Source organism: Hibiscus syriacus, unplaced genomic scaffold (genome assembly GCF_006381635.1).
Source record: "Hibiscus syriacus cultivar Baekdansim isolate YM2019G1 unplaced genomic scaffold, ASM638163v2 tig00008957_pilon, whole genome shotgun sequence".
Lineage (NCBI taxonomy): Eukaryota > Viridiplantae > Streptophyta > Magnoliopsida > Malvales > Malvaceae > Hibiscus > Hibiscus syriacus.
Window position 1 is genome coordinate 231828 of NW_024062178.1, and position 17156 is coordinate 248983.

The following is a 17156-nucleotide window of genomic DNA, read 5'->3' on the forward strand; positions in this document are numbered from 1 at the left end:
AGCAACTTCAGGAACTCGATCTCATATTCAGAAACAGTCATGTCTCCCTGAACCAGGTCTTGAAACTGTTGTCGTCTCTGAGCTAAGTAGCGCTCTCCCATAAAACGGCTCCGAAAGCGATCCTTAAAGAAATTCCAGGTCAAACGATCAGTAGGAACACTACTGGTCACTGACTCCCACCAAGTGTAGGCATTGCCATCTAACATCGCCACAGCACCCTGATATCTCTTAGTTGAGTCCAAACCCAACTGATCCATGCGTCTCTCTGTATCCTGGAGCCAATCCTCAACTTCAGTAGGAGCTCCACCTATCTGTCCCCCAAAAGTTCTAACTCCATTGGCAATCAAAGTCTGCGAAATAGGAACCTCAGATACAACACCAGTAGCTCTGACTGCTCCCTGTATTAACTGCAAAAATTGTCTACCAAAATTCTCATCCAAAGCAACTCCGGTAGACTCTGACTCAATATCGGTCGCTCCTATTATCGGTGTAGTCATACCAATACCAGCGGCAGGAGGCAGATCCGTTGGGGTCGTAGGAGCATGATCACCTATCGGAGGTGGGGGATCTACCCGTATCTCATCGATCGGATCTGCGAATCTAGCCACTCGACCTCGTCCACGGCTAGTTCGACGACTACGTCTAGCACTCATTTTGATGGATCTCAAGTTTACTACAGAAGATAAAACTTAGGGTTAGATAAGCACTTGAAGTCTCATACATAGTTAAAATCTTAATAACTTTGTGACATGGCCTTAGTAACTCGTTTTGTAAAATATTTCAAAACCGTATTTTCAATGTGGACTCATATACAGTCCGAGGGTTAAAAACCAAAAGCTCTGATACCAATAAATGTAACCCCCTAGACCCGGCCTATGCGTTTCGACTAAGTCTAGTGGATCACATTATAATTATTAAAGACATTTTTCGCAACCGTTATTCCATCAATATAAATTCACATTATAAAATCTGATATTTTAAAATAAGGTCCATGTCACCAAAATAAAGTCAACTTGCCAGATAAAAACATTACAATCTGATTTACTTCAAGAGATATGTTGATCCTCCAAGTGCTCGAACCAAGGTATCTACCCAACAGTATCTGAAAGGGGGAAAACATTTTCAAAAGGTGAGCTAGGCTCAGTGTGTCCCAACATTTCCATAAAATCACAATAGGTACAAATCATAGTCCAGTAATCTCACAAATTCGTAAAAGAGTTTAACTTTTTGAAAATCATAGTTTAAACCCTTTTCTGGTACACCATCAGTAGTTCCCAAAATTATTTTCCATATAGCTTACTTTATGCACATAGCAAAAAGAAAGCCGACTTAAGGATAGGCTCTGAAGCTTGTATCCTTAAGCCCAAGTCAATAAGTCCATATAGCTTACCCTAAGCACACAGCAAAGGAAAGCCGACCTAATGAAACATCTTGGGGCCCTCAAGAGTCACATTAGGCCCAGTTAGCTTGATCAGAGCTATTCCATCGTATTTCAATTCCAAAATTCAATTGCACCGTGACATAAATTCCATAAATCCAAAAACATGGTAATCATATACCATTTCAAAACAAAAATTAGATAGCAGCCATATTCCATAAATTGTCACATTAAATTGGTGCATCCATAAAACAATAGCCAATGAATTCGGTGTACCACGTATTAAAACCAATAAAACAGTTCAATAACAAGTAGGGAACACACCTCGACAATAGATTCAAATAACAAATCTACTGATTGCTGGTTTCACCACGCTCTGCTACAGTTTTCGAACGGGTGAATACTGGCACACGTGGTTTAACTGATCTAGAAGAGCTGGGTCAAGCTGTCGAACGATTCGGAGAGTCTCTTGTACCTTCAAACAATAATATTTATCAGTCTCAAATCCTATTTAATTGTTCAAAGCTAAACTTCTTAAGTATATACGCATTTTTCGGGTTTGACTATCAATTTGAGGTATTTCGAGTCTGAATTTGGCCAAACGGATTGCGGAATCGAAATCAAGGCGTCGAAAAACATAAAGTATGACTTTTCAAAAATTCAAATTCTTGGTCAAAGTCAAAGTCAACCACTTTGACCGTAGATTTGGAGACCTTCGAATTTGAATTTGACAAAACGGACCACGGAAACGGATTCGTCACGTCGAAAACTATCAGGATAGGTATACTCGGAAAAGATTAACGGTCGTTTAATGCTCGGTCAAAGCCATTTTAAGTTTTGGTCAAAGAAAGTCAACGGTCAACGGTCGGGTCGGGTCAACGGTCGGGTCGGGTCGGGTCAACGGTCGGGTCGGGTCAGACCGGTCAAACTGGTCAGAACCGGTTGAAAACCGGTTAAACCGGTTTCCAGCAGCCACTCGCCCTGCGGCGGCGCGTGTGGCGCGTGAGGCATCCTCCGGGGCCCTAAAAATCCCGGAAAAATTTCTAAAAATTATTTTGAGCGATTTCAAGATACTTACAACGATCGGTTCAAATTTTTGAACGGCGGAGAGCTCGATTTCAAATCGGCCGAATCTTTGACTGCACCACCTCCTCACGCGCCGCCGTCTACGGCGAACAAGGTTGACACCGGTGAACTCAGAACGGCACAAGGAACACGATGGTGCGGGAGGTGTCGTAAACGGAGCAACGATCAGCGGTGAATTTAAGATTTCCTCGGCGATAGAGCTAACAAAACCGTCGCTACTTTGACTGGAAATTCCCGACGTTTGGCCACGTTTCGCTTCAATTAATTTGAAGGGTTTGTTCCTCGCTCGATGATGAACACAACGGTGGGTTTAAAACGATGATCGGAATTTGGATGGCGTCGGAATCGGAGTTGGAAACTGCGTATGGGAAAGGAAAATTGGGAGCATTTTGGTTCTGAAAATCAGAATCAAATGTACGCTTATAATCAAAGCTGCCGACAGTTTTAGGGTAAATTCAAGGCTTGGTCCTTGGATTTCCTTCACTTCTAAAATGGCCTATAAACTCTCATAAATTTTGATTTAGTCACCAACAATTTACCAATTTTCACAATTAACCTCTAAAATTTCAATTATATATTATTTTGTAAATATTCGGGTTGTTACATATAATTACAAAGAATAAAAAATATAAATATTTATGAAATGATTTTAATTATTATTAAATTAAATTGTATATTGCATCAATTCTAATATAACCACTTGTTAAACATAATTTATTTTTAAAAGTTGCCATTAATGATAATTATATTTTCGTTTAACTAAATTTTTTATTTTTTGTTTTTCTAATAATTTTATATTACTTTAATATAGTTTTAAAGTACTTGATTTTTATTATTTTCTAACTAAAATGGAAGAAAATGAGTAAAATAAACGGAAAATACATGATAAATAATGATGGTATAATTACTTTTTATACAACAATATTCATTTATACAGTTTATTTTAAGCTATTTATACAATAATTATGACTAGTGATTAATTGCAACATGTTTTAAAGTATATGTTTGCAAATAGTGATATGGGGGTTTTACTCTAATCCATCTGAACTCGTTAGATAAAATAGATCAAATGCTACATTAATATCATCATGGAAGCCCTCCATCATGTTATTGTTTCCATTTTCATTCCAATTGAGAATTTTAAGAAACAAAAAAAGACCACCTCTTGTTCCTCCTCCCCTCACTCGGGTTTCGGCTGCTTACGTAAACGAAAACGACGCTAGTCCTTCCATCCTTCCTTACTCAATCGTCGCGACGCAAGTCCTTTGGTGGAGACGCTGGGAGTTTTAGGCATTGAAGGTGTCACCGGTGCCTCCTCGTCATCCCAGTTATCACCCCAGCTGTTATTCCAACCATCATCAACCTCTGGTTCTCTTTTTGCCTTACTAGATACAGGCAGCCCCACGTCTAGTCTTTGGTATTTCGGGCCAGTGGCGATTTGCTTCCATCTAAAGCTCTTGCCCATCCAACATGACGCTAAAATCAAAATAGTAGCAGCGATTATAAAGGCCGTCGTAGGGGTTAGTGAAAAGAAGTTTACATAGGACGTGGCTGAATTTTGAGGGATCAAGTCCTTGAAATCAATACTGCACTCTCCGGTACCATCCTTCAAGACAATCAAGTTTCCAGTTCCGGAACTCTTTAAGGAAATCTTTACCTGCGCAAATACATTGAATGAAACAACATTCTTATGTCATCGGTATCATTTACAAAGCAGGAAGTGCTCACAGAACACCATCAGAACAGTAATCAATAAGACTTCCTTTTCAAACAAAAAAAATGTGCTAAGATGATGGCTACAAAAGTTCATCGACTTTCTTCTGACCCAAATTCTTTTCTGGTGTGCTTGTGTGAAATGGCATTAGAACTGATTGCAAATCGAGTAATCAAGACAAAATTCAAACCATTAAATTATACTAGAAAACCGTAGTAAGACCTTAAGCGAGCAACAATTTGTGATCTTAATAAGTTACAGTATTGTTTACAAATACCTTTTTATCCTGATTCTCTTCGAGTTCAACATCCTTTTCCTCTAACTGAACAAAAGGAGGAGCAGATATCTTAAGGTTTAGAGCTCCCTTTCCCTTGTTTTGAATCAGAAGTAACAGATTGGGAGAATCTGGAATATTGCAAACCAAAGTTAAAAAGGTGAAAGATTGTCGATTGTGATCATCAATTTATATTCTTTTCTATTATACGCAACATGCAACCTTTTTAATGAGTGTCTACAATAAAAATGTCACGCCCGATGAAAATCCAGTTAGAGTACACTTACCATTGCCTGCAACTCGCAAACAGGCAGCAAAACTTTTATTCATATCCATACACATATTAGATGAATCGCATTCTGCAACTTGAAAGCCATCATTCCTTGTTAGCGGAGGCGGTGGTTGGACTGAGCCCTGTATAATATCTTCCTCTTCGCTCACTTTCTTTGGACCCTTTCCTGATCCGTCAACCTGATCTCCTCCCTTATCTTTCCTACTATTTGTTGATTCTTTCCCATCCTTTAATGAATTCTTGCCTTCATTCAAACTCGACTTCTGGTTCAAACCACCCTTACTTGCATCATTATCATCAACACCTTTTGATCCATCAATTTGATCTACTCCATGATCTTTCCCACTATTTGTATTTCCTTTCGCTTCACCACTCGATTCTTTCCCATCCTTTACCAAATTCTTGCCTTCATTCGAGCCTGACTGTTGGTTCAAATTGCTCTTACTTGCATCATTATCAGCACCCCCTTCTGATCCATCAATCTGATCTCCTCCATGATTATTCCCACTATTTGTATTTCCTTTAGCTTCACCATTGGATGTTTTCATATCCTTTACCAAATTCTTGCCTTCATTTGAACCCGATTTGTGGTTCAAATTGCTCTCGCTTGCTTCATTATCAGCACCCCTTTTTGATCCATCAATTTGATCTCCTCCGTTATCTATCCCACTGTCCGTATTTCCTGTTGCTTCACCAGTTGACTTTTTCCCATCCTTTATCAAATCCTTGCCTTCATTCGAACCTGATTCCTGATTCAAATCGCTCTTACTTGTATTATTATCAGCACCTCCTTCTGATCCATCAATTTGATCTCCTCTGTTATCTTTCCCACTGCTCTTATTTCCTTTTGCTTCACCACTCATTTCTTTCCCATCCTTTACCAAATTCTTAACTTCATTCGGACCCAATTGCTGTTTTAAACCGCTATTACTTGCATCATTATCGGCACCCCCTTTTGATCCATCAATTTGATCTCCTCTATTATCTTTCCCACTAGTGTTTCCTTTCACTTCACCACTCGATTCTTTCCCATCCTTTATCAAATTCTTGCCTTCATTCGAACCGGATTGCTGGTCCAAATCGCTCTTACTTGCATCATTATCAGCACCCCCTTTTGATCCATCAACTTGATCTCCTCCGTGAACTTTCCCACTGTTCGTATTTCCTTTCACTTCACCACTTGATTCCTTCCCAACCTTTACCAAACTCTTACCTTCATCCGAACCCAATTGCTGGTTTAGTTCGCTCTTACTTGCACCATTATCAACACCCTTCTCTGATCCATCAATTTGACCTCTTCCATCAACTTTAATCCGATCCGCAATATATTCAGAATCAACTCTTTCTGTAACCGGATCTTCTTTTCCATCTACATTCCGATCTAAACCAGTCTTTTCATTGCCATTTCCCTAAAACAAAGCATCAATGAGAAACTATCTTAATCCCATCAACAAGCTTAACTAATTAAGTAAGCTTCATTTGTTAACGAAACTCACCTTTGAATCATTACCAGAGCAACCGACAACAACTAGCAGCAGAAGAAATCCCACCAAAAGAACATAATTCGTTTCCATATTTTAAGATGAACCCAGTTCTTTGTGCTTCAAAAACAACCTATAGAACATATAATTCATTGAAATATATATATACACACACATAATTTCACTTCAAACGAGTTATACAAAGCAAGAACGAGAGAAAGGAGAAGAATTGAAGTTTCTAACCTTTTAAAATGAAACCTTGTCGGGATGCCTGTTTTTTTTTAACTGCTTTCCACTTCATTACTTCCAAATTTGGTTTTCTCGTCGAATCTAAAGAGCTTAGACATTGATTGAATCAAGAGCTTGAACAAGGGTTTAACAAAAGGAGAGGAAGGGGGGATCGTTTGATCAGAGAACTTGAAACGGCATCGTTTTCGCCCCCTCTTGCAAATCGTTATTTTTTAAAGAAATTCGAAGTTTTATTCAAAATTATCTTAAAATAATATTGAATATTATACTAATAAGATTAAAATTAAAATAAATAAAAGATATATATGAAATAACAGCAAACGATTTTGATTTGTTGTTCAATAATTTCATGCATATTTATATAAAATTGACGAAACCAAACATAAAAAATCATCATTTCGGTGCTTGTGGTTTTGTTGAATTTGAGGAGTTTAACATGTTCATCTAAAAATTCAAACAATGAGGACAATTTCTTTCGAGAAGATGAACAATATATATTGAAATTAGTTTCATCATACAATCATCGAAGTATATCAAAACATCAAAATGTCGAAGTTTTGGATGAATTTATCGTCAATTTTTTAGTGAATTTTATGAAAAATCAAACGGGAAATAATAAAGAGGAAAGAAACGTGATTGTTTTTGTACTAATTTTATCGTAAGTGACAATCGACAATGAGCAACGTCGGCGAAAGGGATTTATTATTTTCTATATATAAAAAATAGAACATAGCATTCATGTCATCTTACTATTTACGATTTAGCAGCTCGGTAACTAAAATAACAATTAAAAAATGTAATACTTTAATTGAAATTTTTGATAGTTATGTAATAAAAAAGACAACACTTAAAAGTTTACTGACTAATAGCATAATTTACCCAAACAAGCATGATATAAAATAATTAAAATCTAACTATATAAGATTCATATATAATACACCATGATATACGACCCATATAACAAAAATTATTATGTCATTTGTATATTTATATTAGTTTTTCTTATAAGGTATATTTATACAAAATTTAAACATGATTATAGTACTAAAATAGTACTAGGAAGGTCATATAAATCTACAAATGATCAAATTGACTCAAAATTACACTTAATTTAGTGATATAATTACACTTACTTAATATACTGCATGTACATAATTAAAAACAATTATTTTATAATTTTTCAAATACTTCCCCTAAATAAAATATTTATTATTTTTTTAATAAATTTGGAGTGAATACAACATAATATCTATTCCAAGACTCTCAATCCTTTGACAATGAACGCTCATGCTCTTGGTATACACGGTGTTCGAACTCGATACCTCAAAGAATAACGAGTCTTTCAACCACTGATGTCGTTTGGTTCTTACAAAATATTTATTAATTGACTTTGCGTTCTTATTGCTTTTATTGTTATTATTATCGGGTTTTTTAAGTCAATCATCATGTTATTTATTAAATGTCATGGCCTCAATTTATGTCAACTTTAGGCAATGCCGCGATGGTTCATTCTAAACCAGTCAAATTTCAATTCTTTATTTTATGCAATTATTCATATTCGACATATAAATTTAATGTTAAATTAGATTATGGTAATAGTATTATTTTTAAATTATTATTTCATAAATTATATTATTTTATTTAAATTTAGGAGTCCATAAACGAATGACAAAGAAACACGTGTTATCTTTTGGAGAGCCAAAATTAATCACAGGTGAGGTTGGAGAAAAATATTGACTTGTATAGGGTGGTAAAAAAATACATTTTGATATGTGATGATTATTGCAATGTCGGAAAAGATATCGAAAATACAATACATTTTTCTCATATTCCATGCAATTGAAACGTCAAGATTAACGAAGTAACAAAATAAAAGATGTATTATAACGGTTGTCTTCATAAATACATATTATGCTCCCGACATCTTCCTCAATAATACTATAACAATTATCTTATCTCATAAAAGATTTCCACCACTATTTTGTACGAGCCGATTTTTTTTTCAACGCTTCATTTGATCGATTTTGTCCTTTCGGAACCCCACGAAACCGAACCACCGGTTTAAAGTCGGCGTGGCTTGGACCAGGCCGATGGCACATACTGCCAAAACTCAACTTTTTTGAAACCTACCCCCACCTTCATTAATTTCCACTTCCATTTCCTAACTGCATTTTAGCTGTCTTTAGCGACGGCTTTTACCGACGTTTTTTGATTTACCACCCAAAATTTTATTACATAATTACTCCAATGCCATTTTCTATAAAAAGAATATAAGAATAAAATCTTTTGAAATTGAAAATTAACCCAAAAAAAAAAAGAGGATATATGTAAGAGAATTTTAAAAAATGGTGTAAAACATCGGTCCACGATTACATTTTTTTCATGAAAAATATATTTAATATTGAAAACAAAAGGTAATTGTTAAAAGAAAGGATGTAAAAAGCAAAGCAAGTTGATATTTCACACGCAAATACAAATAGGAGGGCACTGGTGTCTTTCACCAGCTTTGGTCCCTACACCAATAAATTTTTGAATTATTTGTAATTCAAATATTTTTTTTTAATTTCAAATTTAAACTATCTTGAAAGCAAGTCGTATCCTTCCAATATTAAATTTAGATAGTTTTTCAATACTAACTCTATTGGGAATGAAAATCGAAAGAATATTTTTATATAATTAAAAACAATAAAATTATAATTCAATTTTATTAATATAATTTATTTGATTCGTTTTGTATTGTAGGATGACATATTTAGCTTAAAATTCGTGTACATTATCTAAAATGGGCGAAGAAGACAACAAAGGGGAGGAGTTTTGTAGAGAAATAATTTTGGGATTTCGTTCAGAAAATAAATTTGAACGAAATTGTGTGTGTGGCAGAGAGGGGAGACGACAGGCTGACTCTGTCTTGTAATAAATTTCTAAAGTTGTGAAAAGTACGGACACGCACGTGATGGGAACCATATAAAAGTTGTATGAATTAAGTTAAGGAAAATTATGTTATGAAAACATTTCATTCTTTATTATTTTAATAAAGAATATAAAAGTTGTTTGAAATAAGTTATTTCAATGATTGAGGAGATAGTTGTAACCAATAACTTGTAACCAACAATTAATTTATCTAATGTGAGAAGTATTAAATCACTTAAGTAAAGTTAGAGGTTTCAAAAATAAAAAACATATTTGAAGATATAGAAGAATTATTAAAATAAAGATTTTTTTTTATTATTGTTGAAGGTTAATAAGAAATCTGGACAACATGTTGCTTTATCTACTGATCTGCTATAAATACAGCAAAAGATTGGACCAAAATCATTAGTCATTCAAATAATTTCCTTCCTTCTTCCACTCCTGGATTTTCTCAATTAGAAAAGTTTTTCTTCATCGTTAAGTATCCATTTCCTTAAATCCAAACTTTTTGGTTCTTTTTTTACATTTTGCATTTTGATTTTGTATTTTTTCAAAGAAAAAAGGACAGTTTTTTTGAAGTCCTGGGTAGAAATGCAAGAAATCAACCATTCCCTTGAATTCAACAATGGCGTCGATCTCGGGTCTTCGTTGTCGCAGATCATATTATCAGGCGGCTCGAATACTTTAGATTCCGTGTTTTCCCATTGCCCAACTCCATCAACCGCCATTAACGAGCCATTAGGCTCATCGGTCTATCTCCGGCAACGAGATCTCCTACAAAAATTCTGCCAACAAAACAGAGGAAGCCCTTCGGTTTCACGAAAATCCACAAAGGGTATTCTTCAAAACTACCGAAACCCACCATCGACGACCAATTACTGGAGCATCACTCAAAAGAAGAAGCTATACAGAGGGGTGAGGCAAAGGCAATTGGGAAAGTGGGTGGCCGAAATCAGACTGCCGCTGAATAGAGTACGTGTATGGTTAGGCACTTACGACACGGCCGAAGCCGCCGCTTATGCTTACGATCGCGCCGCGTATATGCTCCGAGGCGAATACGCGAGGCTGAATTTCCCCGCCGTGAATGACGTGACCGAGTTGGGGTTTGCAGACTGTGCTAAACTGAATGCTCTGAAGAACACGGTGGACGCTAAGATTCAAGCCATTTGTCAAAAGGTGAAAAGAGAGAAGAAAGCTGCAAAACAAGCGAAAGTATCGGAGCCATTCCCGTCGTCTTATCCGTCGTTGTCGTCGCCGTCGCCGAATGTGTCGGAAGATGGTTTTTGGAGATGTGAGAACTCACCGTCCTCCGATTTGAATGATTATCCGACGGTAATTACAGAGGAGCCGATGTTTGAAGAATGTTCGCTTGCTAGAATGCCGTCTTTAGATGCTGAATTGTTGTGGGAGATTCTTGCTAATTAAGATAATAAATTTTTTGTTTTCACTTTTTTGAGAAAAAAATGAAGACTTTTAGCAGAAAGCTGTAACTGGTAGCATTTTTGTTGGGGGTTCTTACTTCTTAACAATGGTGTCCTTTTGTTTTATTAATGTTTTCTGGGTTAGAATTTGACTTTTTGATGATGTTTTTTTCCTTTCACGGAAGACGTTGGTAGTTGCTAATTAAGGAGTTCTTTTTCTTCAATTCACTGCTGAGACTTGTAGAAAGATTGGGCCGACATCTAATAGTATGTCTCATATTCGACAAAATTGGCCTGAATACACATAAGATCAAGTTAGAACCTATATTAGTTCTTGTTCTTCACCTCTTATATAGGAAATGTGCTCAAAACCCGATATTTTTTTTCCTACAGGCAAACAAGTTTTATGAAACACAAGCCGACTGAAAATTACCTGAAAATGTTTATTTGAAAAGGAAAAAACCAATGAAATAATGAGAAATAAAAATCTATAAATGCAAAACCCCAACGTACAATATAAAAGAATAGTAACGGGAATTCCTCTAGGCTGCCCGCTGGACTCTCATAGTTTTCGAGATTATTTCCTTTAGATCATCGCAGCGGCTGCAGTGATATTCGATCCACAAGCACAGCTGCCTGATGGCCTCCCTCTTCTCCTCCCCTAGTCCAAGGATGCCTTCATCCTTCTCTTTCATTACCGTCTTCTCTAGCTGATTCACGGCTTTCGCCAGCTTCTCCTTTTCGCCTTCTTCATTGTTTGCCAAAAAAAGAAAAAGAAAAGAAAAGAGGAACCGAGAAAGAGTTAGTTGTTTGATAAATGTTGAAAAGCATGGTTCTAGCTTTTCCATTTCAGGGGACGGAATGGATTTTTTTGGAGCTTTCTTTTATTCTAATTACAATTAACTACCCCTGTTTTTGCTATTTTATTTCGGTTATGCCCTTTCAATTTCTCGTCACAAGAGAGCAATTATACAACACAAGGGATCTAAATTAGGCTTAAATTGTAGTTCTGATGATTGAAATTTTAATTTTTTTAAATAATTATTAAATTTATTAATTATTATAAAATAGTTATTATAATAAATATAACATTTTAATAAATTTAATAATAATTTTAGAATATTTTAATAAAATTTAATAATTATTTTATAATAATTTAATATTCATTTTATAAATTATAACATTTTAATAACCAAAATAATTGTTTGAATATAATTCCATCATCTCTAATATATTTTACTTTTAGTTTAGGATAAACTATGTGTTTACTCATCCAATTATTACTTTGATTCTATTTTGGTCACCCAACTATTTTTTTCCCAGAATCATCACTAACATTATTACATTTTGATCATATGTCGTTAAAAAATTAACGATAACACTGATGTGCTACCATAAAGTAATACCACATCATTATTGAAAAAATAAAAAAGTTACTTCAACAATTTTGTTAACTTTTTAACGTTAGGTGATCAAAATGAAACTAAAACCTAAAGTATAGTTGAATGACCAAATCTGAACTAAAGTGATTGTTTTATGATTAAATACAAAGTTTACACCTTAATTTAAACCACATCCTCTGACATTTTCATGTTCAAATTGGCTGTCGAAAAACAAAATATTTCTACTCACTATAAATCGGATTTAAATCCTTAAAAAATAATTGCCTCCTTGAATTCACATAATTTCAGTTATCGAATGAATCAAAAATTAAATATTTTATTTAATTATTTCGATTTTAATCATTTTTATTAACATATATTTTTTGGTTTCGAGAAAGCAAAATTAATTTGAATTTAAAATGTAACACAAACAATCAAATTTAAATAAAATTGAATAATCTTTTACTAAATAACATCTTTATTTTGAATCGATTTGGGCGGTTTTCATCTTTTGAAATATATGTGACAAGTTTCATGTTTTTTCATGGTTATGACAGTGTTGATGTTGATCATTTCCTTGAGTTCATCATAGCGGCAGCGATGATAGTCGATCAACTGGCAGAGCTCTCTAATGGCTACCCTCTTTTCTTCTTCCCTGCCCAACAATTCTTCATCTTTTTCTTTTGTAATCTTCTCCAATGCTTTCACTCGAGTCTCGAGCTCTGTAATGGCTTCCAAAAGCTTCAGCTTTTCTTCTTCTTCCTCGCTCAACTTGGCTTCTAAACTTGAAACCTTCTCCTTCAACAACTCGTTTTCCTTACTGATTTCTGCTAACATTGTATTCATGTCATTCATTGAAACAAGCTGGTCTTCGACATTTGAAATGCCGGTCTGGGAAGTTTCATCTACCGATGAAATCGATTCATTCATTGCATCCCTTAAGTTACTCAGCTCAGCTTCACAAGTGGCAAGCTTTTCTTCAAGTTCTCCAATTTGGAGCACTAGCCTTGAGTTTGATTGGGTCAATGCATTTTCCCTTACCTCTGCTGATTCCCTTACCTTCCTTAGCTCAGCTTCAGAACTTGCAAGCTTTTCACCAAGTGCTTCATTTGCCTGCACTAGCCTTGAATTCGATTCAATCGAATCCTTTAACTTGCATAGCTCAGCTTCACAAGTGGCAAGCTTCTCGTTAAGTTCTCTATTTGATTCCCTCACCTTCCTCATCTCAGCTTCAGAACTTGCAAGCTTTTCACCAAGTGCTTCATTTGCCTGCACTAGCCTTGAATTCGATTCATTCAAATCCTTTAACTTGCATAGCTCAGCTTCACAAGTGGCAAGCTTCTCGTTAAGTTCTCTATTTGATTCCCTCACCTTCCTCAGCTCAGCTTCAGAACTTGCAAGCTTTTCACCAAGTACTTCATTTACCTGCACTAGCCTTGAATTCAATTCATTCAAATCCTTTAACTTGCATAGCTCATCTTCACAAGTGGCAAGCTTCTCGTTAAGTTCTCTACTTGATTCTCTCGCCTTCCTCAGCTCAGCTTCAGAACTTACAAGCTTTTCAGTAAGTGTTTCATTTGCCTGCACTAGCCTTGAATTTGATTCATTCGAATCCTTTAATTTGCATACTTCAGCTTCACAAGTGGCAAGCTTCTCGTTAAGCTCTCTATTTGATTCCCGCACCTTCCTCAGCTCCGCTTCAGAACTTGCAAGCTTTTCACCAAGTGCTTCATTTTCCTGCACTAGCCTTGAATTCGATTCATTCAAAGCATCTGCATCGATTGAATCCTTTAACTTGCATAGCTCATCTTCACAAGTAGCAAGCTTCTCGTTAAGTTCTCTTTTTGCTTGCTCAAGTCGTGAATTGGATTCAGTCAATGCATTTTGGCTTGCCTCCGTCGAATCCCTCAACATCCTCAGGTCAGCTTCACAAGAGGCAAGCTTCTCGTTAAGTTCTCTGTTTGCGTGCTCGAGTCGTGAATTGGATTCAGTCAATGCATTTTGGCTTGCCTCAGTTGAATCCATCAACATCCTCAGGTCAGCTTCACAGGAAGCAAGCTTCCTTCTAAGCTTTCTGTTTTCTTGTTCTAGCCTTGCATTTGATTCAGCCAATGCATTTGTTCCCGCCTTGATCGAACTTCTCGTCTTCCTCAGCTCAGCTTCACAAGCGACAAGCTTCTCCTTAAGTGCTCCATTCTCTTGCTCTAGCCTCGAATTCGATTCAGCAAATGCATCTTTGCCTACCTCCATTGAATCCCTTAACTTCTTGAGCTCACCTTCAGAATTGGCAAGCTTATTTGTAAGTACTTCATTTTCTAGATCCCGCCTCGAATTCAATCCAGTCACTGCAATTTTCATTGACTCCGTTGGATCTTTCAACTTCTTGAGCTCAGCTTCACAACTGGCAAGCTTTTTCCCAAGTACTCCATTTTCTTGCTTTAACGTCGAGTTTGACTCTGTCCATTCCTTTTTGCCTGCCTCCAATGAATCTCTCATCTTCCTAAGCTCAGCATCAGAAGCTTTAAGCTTCCCTGTAAGTGCTTCATTCTCTTGCTCTAGCTTTTCTTTTATAGTCTTGTAAGTATCTTTGTTGTCGTAATGTATCTTTTCAGCAACCATGATCCTCTGGTATAAAATTCGGATATTATCTTCGGTTTTCTTGCGGAACTCTTCTGCTAAATCCTCCATCTTTCTTTCCAAGACATTGATATTAAAATTGGTTCCTGTCGATAATCGTCTGGCAAGCTTCGAGTTCGACTCCAAAGTATTGTTTGCATTGTCCTCTCTTTGTTTCATGATTCTCTTCTGATCAACGATCCGCTCCTCCAAACTGCTTTTCTCCATCTTCATGAATTCCAACTTCTGTTGCAGAAGTTCAATCTCTGCATTCAAAGTCATGTTCTGAGCAGTTTCTTCAAGCCGTTTACTTTCGTAATTCTCCTGAATAGCTGAAATCTCGAGTTCTTTCTGCTGAAATAGTGCTTCCAGCTCTAGAATTTTAGCATTTAGGCGACTCTTATCATCTCTCAATTGATTGATTTCACGAATATTACTCCGCTCACTGTCTTCTAATTTAGTTTTCTGCTTGCGAAGAACGTCCACCTCGGATTCCAACTCCATCACCTGCATCTGTAAGCCTTCTTTTTCTTCTACTAGTATTTTCTCAGCACCACTTTTTCTTGCTAATTCATCTTTCAGGGTTTTCACTTGAATCCAATACTGGGAGGTTTCTTTAGATTTCCTCTCTAGCAGAGTCTCGGATTCGATTTTCTGATTGCGTACCGAATCCAATTCCTGCTTCAGTGCATCTACCTCGTATGTTTGGTCATATAAATTGTCAACCTCCACCTTCAGATTGATGATCTGAGCCACTGAATCCTCAAGTTTAGTTGTTAAGTTGTTGTCACTGTCCTCAATCTGCTTCATGAATTTACTAACTTCATCTCCAACCTCCGAAATCTGCCGATACAATGCCTTAATTGTCTCTCCATGCAGTTTACATTCAGCTGTCTTACCATCAAGTTGAGCTTCCAAATGTCTTTTTTCAAGCTGGTGAGATTCCACCTTATTTTGCAAGCCAATCAAATTCTCTTCTAGCTCTATTAACCGTCCCTTATGCTCCGATTCGGAATCAGAAAGTCTTTTCTCTTTCTCATCCACTTCTTTTCTCAAGTCTCTATTGACGATTTCTATTTCTTGTATTTTACTTACAGCAGCCAAATGGTCTGAAGCTAAAGCTTCATTCTCTCGAGTCTTAGAGACCAATTGATGGTTCAGATCAGCATCTTCTTTTAACGCCCTTTCGAGTTCTTCCTGGATGTTTCCGGTCATCCTTGTCTGCAAACTTCCATGTTTGTTAACTTCTGCATCGGCAGTAGGTTTAATATCTGTCGACGGATGATATTCTGAATCCGAGCCAGAGGCATTAGAAGAATGGCTTTCAAGTCCTTGCCAATCAAAAACTTTCTTACTGGACTCTCGTTTAAGTTGTTCATACTGTGAATAGAGAGACTGGTACTGTTCGTGAAAGTCCTCAACGAGCACAGCAATTTCGGGCTCCTCTTCCCCCTTGCTTTTCCTCTTGATGAGCGTCAAGATTCTTTCAACTTTCTTTTCAACATCTGCAAAGGGAAACAGAGAATTTCTGAATCCGATACATCAAAACACTGAACAATATCACAATAAAATAGGATATTAAGCTTTGTTTACTTCAATGCAGATAACATATGTAGACAAGCATGCATGAAGCTTTACATCAAGAAGCAAATATATATTAAACTGAAGGGAATGAATAGCCTATTATAGGCCATCAATATACATTAAAACTTGCCATCCAATTGATACTTGGACACCATTAATCTTAGAGGATCCATATACTTGGACAATATGCATTAGAGACGTGCACTTCAAGCAACATGGCAAAGGACAAATAGAAAAGAAGGTATCAACAAGATTTTACAGCATGATAAAGTTGAATCTTTTGAACACTAGTTGTTTTATACAAACCTGTTTTAGTTGCTTCTACTTGCTCCATCTCTTCAGACTTGTGAACATCATGGAAATCCTCCAAGGTCATTGTCGAGCTTTATTGCTTCTCTACGATGAAATTAGCAGCAAATTTAATGAGTCCCCTAGCAAAAGAAGAAAACATTCCTCATCTAACCGAAGAACAAACATTAATAATTACTTGACATTGCCGCACTCAAACACCGTAAAATCTTAAACATATATGCAGATCATTGAAAACAACTTAGGAGCACTCATAGCATTATAGATAATCTACCACCTTTTGCTTGTCCCTCTTTACTAACATAAGAAAAATATGCTTAAATCAATGAACACACTTGACCTATATGCATCAAGAATTCATTAGTGACATTCTTACCTTGTCAAAATGTCAATAGGAGATGCATATTAGCTCCATATTTTGGAAACCCTGAACCCATTTTTGCTAAACTCAATTATATAA

At 36.2% G+C, this 17156-nt stretch overlaps 3 protein-coding genes and 1 long non-coding RNA gene across 7 annotated transcripts; 2 read left to right on the forward strand and 2 right to left on the reverse strand.

Moving 5' to 3' along the window:
- Positions 1–154: 154 nt before the first annotated feature.
- On the forward strand, positions 155–11559 carry LOC120202604. Its single transcript, XR_005523743.1, has 3 exons — positions 155–165; positions 2226–2228; positions 11334–11559. It is a non-coding gene; the product is annotated as an uncharacterized LOC120202604 (long non-coding RNA).
- On the reverse strand, positions 3496–6625 carry LOC120202602 (S-antigen protein-like). 4 transcript variants are annotated; one of them, XM_039203011.1, is made up of 8 exons: positions 6469–6625; positions 6241–6358; positions 5993–6153; positions 5760–5938; positions 5325–5600; positions 4740–5162; positions 4456–4583; positions 3496–4121 (listed from the first exon to the last, which is right to left on the reverse strand). In XM_039203011.1, the coding sequence occupies exons 2-8, from the start codon at positions 6316–6318 to the stop codon at positions 3684–3686; spliced, it is 1683 nt and encodes a 560-aa protein (XP_039058942.1). In that variant the 5' UTR covers positions 6319–6358; positions 6469–6625; the 3' UTR covers positions 3496–3683. The 4 variants fall into 4 exon arrangements, with proteins under 4 accessions (XP_039058942.1, XP_039058941.1, XP_039058943.1 ...); XM_039203010.1 differs by having other exon boundaries at positions 4740–5150; positions 5313–5600; XM_039203012.1 differs by having other exon boundaries at positions 4740–5438.
- Positions 9956–10920, forward strand: LOC120202603 (ethylene-responsive transcription factor ERF061-like). The gene has a single exon (XM_039203013.1). It carries the CDS (start codon positions 9976–9978, stop codon positions 10807–10809), a length of 834 nt encoding a protein of 277 aa, XP_039058944.1. The 5' UTR covers positions 9956–9975; the 3' UTR covers positions 10810–10920.
- A 1132-nt stretch (positions 11560–12691) lies between the features above and the next one.
- On the reverse strand, positions 12692–16763 carry LOC120202558 (COP1-interactive protein 1-like). The gene is made up of 2 exons (XM_039202976.1): positions 16694–16763; positions 12692–16308 (listed from the first exon to the last, which is right to left on the reverse strand). Exons 1-2 carry the CDS (start codon positions 16761–16763, stop codon positions 12692–12694), a joined length of 3687 nt encoding a protein of 1228 aa, XP_039058907.1.
- Positions 16764–17156: the final 393 nt, after the last annotated feature.